Source organism: Myotis myotis, unplaced genomic scaffold (assembly GCF_014108235.1).
Source record: "Myotis myotis isolate mMyoMyo1 unplaced genomic scaffold, mMyoMyo1.p scaffold_m19_p_9, whole genome shotgun sequence".
Lineage (NCBI taxonomy): Eukaryota > Metazoa > Chordata > Mammalia > Chiroptera > Vespertilionidae > Myotis > Myotis myotis.
In genome coordinates this window covers 4,776,168-4,783,461 of record NW_023416401.1, presented here as the reverse complement: position 1 = coordinate 4,783,461, position 7,294 = coordinate 4,776,168, and the positions used below count along the sequence as shown (strand labels likewise).

Genomic DNA, 7,294 nt, shown 5'->3' with positions numbered 1-7,294 from the left:
AACAGTTATATTGAGAAATTCTATTATGGTCAGATAAGTGAATTACTCTGAATTTAAATTTATGAATGAATCCATTTTCCTCTATTATATATGTAATGCTAAAGATGATATTCACCTAGAACACAGTGGGGAAATTTTTCCTGAATGTGTGATTGTGCACCAAAGAGAAAACAAAACACTTTTTCTTATCACAGGTTTTATTGAAGAAACATATAAAACATCAGTACATTAGTAATACATTGCATACAGGAAGATCTAATCAAAAAGGAATTTTTGAAAAATTTTTTTTATGAAACAAGTTTATAAATACTCTGCTTCCTATAGTCTTTCTTTCCCTTCACCTGATAGAACTTTTCTAAGACAACCCATTTATTCATTTAACAATGCTATCCCCTCAAGTAAACATGCAGGGCCGGAGATATGACCTGAACTACCTTCTGTTATACTTATTTATCTGTTACATCTCCTTTCCTGGCTTCTGGATTTATTTTTAAGCTGGAACGTGAGTGCTGTGTCACCTTTACCTCTTAGGTAAATCAGTAGCGTACCTCTGAAGCACTGGACGGGACGTCCTGCTTGCTGGGGATGATGTTTTTAAAATACTGATTTCAGAGGCGTGAGTCCCACATGAGCGACGCTGATGACCTGGGAGTGAGGGAGGTTCCTCCTCACTGGTGGCGTGGAGGGAAAATGAAATGGCTCTGGTCTTGCTTCCAGGGATCGCGCGGAGGGAGCAGCCACCGTCAGAGGTAGATTGCCTCTGCGAGCACCTTACATCTTTGCGTATTGATAGACGGAGGAGAAAAAGCCCACAGAAGAACTTTCTCGCCCTTCTCACAAGTGGTTTTACCTAATTTGAAAATTTTAATCTGTCAGTACTATTTTATTCATAATTTTTCACATCTAATACTATTTTTAGTTTTAATTCCATTGTCACCTTCCATTTAATTATTTACTAATTGTTTCACAATGTTTAGAATGACTGGCCTAATAGAATAAAAATTTCAAAAAAATAGGTCAGCATATGGCATGGGCCTGAACGCGTACAGGTGCTACTGAGTGTTAGGATGGCCGTGGCGCCGTGCTCTCTGGCCGTCTGTGGATTTCACCTAACCATGGAGTAACAGAATGTGGCGGAGTCTCGGCATGAAGCCTAAAGTAAGGAGTGGCTGTGATGACTGGCAATACATGCAATTTGGAACTGATTAGAAAACATGTAAATTACCTGGCATTGCACTGTTTTAGCCATTCTGCACTTTAACCACAAAACCTTTTTTATTTTCTCGAGGGAGACTTTTTCCTCCAACTAGACAATAGCAAAGACCATGCAATAGGCCAAATGAGGTCCTCTCCATGTCAGATGCAGTTCTAGTCTTACATAGCACACTGGCCAGGGCACCCGAGCGAGGGGTTCAAGTTTGGTACCACAGCTGCTGGTTGTGATCACTTAATGTCTCCATTCTAGATTCCTTTTCTGTAAAATGAGAGAATTGGGCAAGAGTATATGTGAGAGGCCCCCGATTTTACAGTAGTTTTATTTATAAAGGAAGAAGCACCAAAATTATTTTCTTCCAAAGGAAAAGTCCCTGAAAATAAGTTTATTTCATTTACACGATCTTACGAGTCATAGTATAGCTACTACTATATAGTTTACATATTTTATAGAACTAAATAAAACAATCTCACTCGAGTTCTTTTTCTCAAGCAGCTTTGAGCGCACTAACAATAAGCAACCTGTACATGTGTTTCCACTGCACTCCCCCAGTAGAAGGAGCAGTGTTTAAAGGAAAAACAGCTTGGTAATGGTCTAAATACTAATTATTTTTGGTGGGAACTCAGACATGTATCTTCAGAGTTTTGTTCTAAGTCTTGATATGAATTAGAAGTACTACGAAGACAGCAATCATGCCTGTCCTCCTCCCTATGTATGCACAGAGCCAAGGTCAGCACTCAGCATAGAGCAGCTTTTCAGTTGCTGAATACACGCACTTACAGAGGTGCTTCTGGAGATGATCTAGTTACCAAATAAAAACTCTATGGCTCAGGTCAATGACACTTATTAAACCATAATCCGTATGTTCTTCTGACATAAGTAGTGAGAGCAGGGAAAAAATTCTCTGTAATGGGGAAAAACTCTCCTACTCTACTGCTTCCCTAAGAACCGTTTATACTGTGGTGTTTTCATATTTTGTTTTGCTATTCTAATTGCTATTTACAATTAATGATACAAATCAATAAAGTGCAACAAAAATTAATCCATATTGATTTATGTATATATGTATAGATATATAGGTGCATATATATTGCTAGCCCACTTTCAGTGATGCATTTAGCTGGCAAACTCTTTCCCTGTATTATATTAAGCATGCCCTAAATATTTCATATCTTGAGAAACCATTTGAAGAGACAAATGATTTTATTTTTCTATTGCTAAATGCCCCATCTTCCTTTTCAGTTTCCTTTCAGAAATGTATACTTTATTCACTTTTTCAATTAAAATATTTAATAGAGATAATTCTCTAAAGACACAAATGTCTGGTGAATGCAGACAAGACTCCTTTTGCAACCTACAAGGACAAGGGCATCTGGGTTTACACGACCAGATGCACAGGCCCAAAGACCTCTAAGGTTCGCCTAATGAGTTATGTGCTCTTTATTAGACAGTATCAAAGGACATAACACATTTCTTCAAGTGTTTTTGGCATATTATTGAAAGTCAGAAATAATTTAAAAAGGCTTATCTAAAGTTCTCAGCCATATTTATCCCCCAAAAAGATGTAATCAAAGAATGCCATTACATTTTAAAAATTTGAGTATTTGTTGACTAGTTAAATGTTAAATAGAGTACATTATACATCTTTGATGGATATGTTGGTGATTCCACAGGGCAAGGAATACTGACCATAAAGCGCTTACTGTTGGGAGTAATGTATGTTACTATACCGTGTTACTCTATGTCGAGATGTCATTGGGGATGTGGAACCAATGGTTCGGCTTATGTGAATATCCGGAGGACTCACCATTTGTGTCACTTGAATTTCTGGCCCTACTAAAATACTGCCACTCATCACAGGTCCCATGCAACCATCAGTCATGCTACCACTCCTCATGTCAGGCACGCCAGGACTAGACACTACTCTCTCTGTGTAGATGACATTTTGTGCGTTGGCTAACTCAGCTGGTACGCAAAGATTCCCTTGAACATCATAGACAGGTGTCATTACCGTTTCCGTTACTACAACATTGGGTGCAAGCTGAGGATCGAAAACGATTGTGGTGGGCTGCATACACTGATCGGTAGTCGTGTAGGTCTCAGTCACTACAATATCCCCGTGGATCATGGGTTCAGGCATTGCCATTTCTGCTTGGAATTCAGCCTCTGAGAGAGTCATTCCTGAAGATTCATTCACAAAGTAATTAGGCCCGAGCAAAGGGAGATCCGTACTGATAGGTATACAGGCTTGGTGTGAGGGAAATGGTTCAATTTCCGTGTCTAAGCAGATTTCAGCAAGAGTTCTAAACTTGGGATCTAAAGTTTCCATGTAGTCTTCATCCAGATCATCCACAATCCAACTGCAGCAGCCGATCGAGCCCACAGGCGACCCGACTCCCTCGTGGTCATAAATGAGCAAGCAGTCGTTTGCTGGCCGACCTTCATCTTCATCTGCATAGACATACGCTTTCTGAAATTAGAAGAAAAATGGAAAGTTAGAAGTTTCCTTTCCCTTTAAATGATCAGTGCCTTAGAGGCATCTGATTTAAGATTTTATGGAATGAACCTAGGAAAACCCTGATTCTTTGCTGTCTTTCTAAATAATTGGCATTGTTGAAGGAGATCACTGTGCATTAATGGTGCATGGATTTAGAATAAATGTGTATTATCTTATTTGAACGCTGACAAGTGATCATTTCTACATTTTATTCAGAGTATGAATCAAAGACAGTGTGTTAACCATTTGGATTTGTAGTCTTTGTTTCTGAGATGGTCAAGAAATAATAAAACATATCAAGTTACATTCAAAATATTATTTAAGGAGATATATTTGATCAACTTAGAATAAAAGCAAGGATAAAGATGTAAATATCTCTAAGCTTCAGAGACTTGATCAGGATGTCAATGGAGTTTTGTGGTCTGAGTGGAAAGACCTGGGGTCTCTCTGGAGTTAGGCTAACAGGTGAGGGCACAAGGAGGTAACCTGCTGTGATCGTCAAGTGAAATCCTAGGGAGGAGCCATGAAAGTGGAACTTTTCTGTTTGAAGGGGGGGTGGGGGTGGGGATGGGGGTGGGAGCAGAGACCTGCCATTCTCTCCCCCTTTCTCTAACCTGCCATGGCCCTTGGTGGGTCCCATGGAATGCTATAGGGCCTGCCTAGCACCATCTGAATCACCTGATATAATCTGACCCCTTCTTTATTTTATTTATTTAAATGTTTTTATTGATTTTTAGATAGAGAGGAAGGGAGAGGGAAAGAGAGAAGAAACATCAATGATAAGAGAGAATCATTGATTGGGTGCCTCCTGCACACCTCTCACAGGGGATGGAGCCTGCAACCCAGGCATGTGCCCCACAACAGACATGTGCCCTGACTTGGAATTGAATCAGTGACCTCTTAGTTCCTGGGTTGATGCTTAACCACTGAGCAACACCGGCCAGGCTCCCCTCTTTGTTTTATAAATAAGGATACTGAAGGCCCAGAGAGGGGCAGTGGCATGCCCCCAAACCCAAGTAACTGTGCACTACAACTTTAAATCCAGCTTTCCTTTTTATACCACATCATGCTGCTTTTCCTCTGGTCTGCACCAGCATCCAAATGCTACCGCTAGGAATGGCTGATTTTAGGTCTTGAAGTCAATTATTCATGAGATCGGCATTACCTTAAAACTCTGCGGGTTAATATTTAAAAGGCAGGTGGGTGAGAGGAGCATCCTTTGGCATGGGGCACTCGTCAGCTGCCCGGTGGCTGGTGCTGATGTAACAGTGACAGCAAAGAGGCCTGGGCTTTGCTCCTCAGAGGCTGAGGGGGGCCGGAAGGCGGAGGGGGGAGGGGGAAGGGGCTGTGTCTCACGGCCTCTGAAATCTAGGGCCACTTGTAAGTGTAGAGCTGAAATGTTTGGGGGAGGACGACCTCAGTGCTCATAGAGAAAGGAGAATGCATTTAGTTTTCCTTTGTCCTGTAAAGCACCGACTGTAACCATAGGGACACATGCCCAGGGCAGTTTGACATTCATGGTAAAGTTCCTTTGATGTTAATGAGATTCTAGGAGTGATTTGTTAAACATCACTTCTGTGACACGTGCCATTTGTTCCCATCTGTGGAATGCACTCTGTAGTACCGATCACACATTGAAATAACCTGTACTATTCATGCGCAGTCTGCCATCATATTTGTAACCACCAATTTTAAGATACAGCTTACATGACAACAGCACCCTTTCAATGTTTTGTGATGAGCAGTGGTGCAATTGGTGTGTTACCCTATGGGGAGTGAAACAGGCTGGGTGAAATATGAGATAAAAGGGAAGGCTCAATAGGTGAAGTAAACATGCTAAGTAGCGATTCACAGGAGGGTGTATTTACTCTGTGTGCTGCCCGCTGGGCCATCCAGTGATGAGGGGGTTTCCCTTTGGAAGATCACAGCCCCTGTTCCTTCTCTGAGTGAGGACACTGGTGGGCGGGGCCCTGGTCAGAGAAGAGGAGCCCCGGGTTCTAGGCCCTGACCTGGCGCCAAGTCCTGGGGCTGCTCTTCTTGAGTGACCACCCCTTTCCTTTCCCAATCCTGGCTCTCACTTTATTTTTCTCCCTTCTGCGGGAACCACCTGCCGAGCAGGAAGGATGCCATCAAGTGAGGACACAAATACATAGATCTTTTTCTTAGTCAGGATCTTGCTGCTGTGTGGTTGCTAGGGGCAACAAAGTGGGAAAACTGCGAGGAAACAGAAAAGTGGAAAGAAGGACGAGGAGAATGAGGAGAGATGCCAGCCTTTCTCGTGGTAGTAAATGTGTTATGTCAGTCATGTGAAATGCTTCCCCACACAGCCTCTCTGTCTGATGCTGGAGGGGTAAGGTGAAGACCTGCACCCACTGCCGGTTGCTGTGGTTCAGCCTCAGCCTGCTTCCTGGGTGATGGGTGTGTGTGTGTGTGGGGGGGCGGGGTGAGGGGGTATGGGGATGTGTGTGGGGGTGGGGTGGGGGAGGTGGATTACCTCGGAGAAGTAGCTGTCCAGGAAAGCCAGGTTCAGGCCCACGTCTGCCTGCTCCCTCTGGGGGCCCAGCATGGAGCCCCTCCTCCTCAGGGTGCCCCCGGCCCCAGCGGCCAGGCCGGTGGTGCCCAGCCCGGTGTTCAGCTCCATGCCCGACACGCCCCCTTCCACCGTCCCGCCGGCCGCGTACGTGTTCGTGTAGATGTCTGTGGGGAGAAGGAGTTCAGTGCTGGAGTTGTCTGCTTTGTGTGTCCAAGGAAACCACTGCGGGGCTGTCTGTGGGGCTGTCTGTGGGGCACCCCGACGCCCCACAACCAGGTGAGGTGCCCTTGGCATCACAGCCACCCCTCCAGGCTGGTGGAAACCAGGGCGGAGGGAGCAGCTGCCCGATGGGCTCTCACTGTGCATGCACTTGGCCCCTAGACTGAAAGTGTGACCAGCTGGGGAGGGAGGCCCCTGTGCCCGCACCAGTCAGTGCCGTCAGTGCTGCCTCTGGCAAGCTCCCCGCCAGCCCAAGGTTTGCGCCCTCTCCAGAACCTTCCAAAGCAGGGCAGTGATGTGTTTGCGGGAAGGAGCTCACAGTCCCGGTTCACCCTGGTGCTGGGGGAGAGCTGGCTCTCCCAGGAGCGTTCATTCTCCCCAGCCTCTGACTTGGGACACTGAGGAACCATCTCTGAGAAATCTGGGGGTTGGGAGAGGTCTGGGGGCTGGGAGAGGGCCGGGGTTTGGGAGGGGTCTGGGGGCTGGGAGAGGTCTGGGCAGCCTCTCTGCTTGTTGGTCCTGCCCAGTGGCTGTGTGTTTGCAGGAGTCTTGGGTATGTGTGGGCCTGGTGAGTGAGGAGAGTACAAGATTTGTGAGGCAAATGCATGTGTGAATTTAAGAAAAGTCCTTCAATGTATTATTTAAAGAACATATTTGCTGACTTTTTCTTTCTTTTTTTTTTTTTAACAGTCTCTTATAAATAATGGCTACAGTATCACTTACTCTGTACTAGGCATTATTGGAATATATACTTCATGATACACACATATACGCATATTCATATATCACATATGTCATACATATATAGTATATCCTATACATAATGTACAGG

At 44.5% G+C, this 7,294-nt stretch overlaps 1 protein-coding gene across 2 annotated transcripts in view; it reads right to left on the bottom strand.

Annotated features, from left to right (window-relative positions):
* Nucleotides 1-201: 201 nt before the first annotated feature.
* Nucleotides 202-7,294, bottom strand: part of DSG4 (desmoglein 4) — a 38,762-nt gene continuing 31,669 nt past the window's right edge. Inside the window, exons 15-17 of one of the 2 annotated variants that reach the window (XM_036323650.1) lie at nucleotides 6,205-6,407; nucleotides 3,225-3,683; nucleotides 202-850 (exon numbers count right to left, since the gene is read on the bottom strand). In XM_036323650.1, the coding sequence (XP_036179543.1) occupies nucleotides 521-850; nucleotides 3,225-3,683; nucleotides 6,205-6,407 (992 nt within the window). In that variant the 3' untranslated portion in view covers nucleotides 202-520. Of the gene's footprint in view, nucleotides 3,684-6,204; nucleotides 6,408-7,294 lie in introns of both variants that reach the window. The other variant, XM_036323651.1, reaches the window with a different exon arrangement.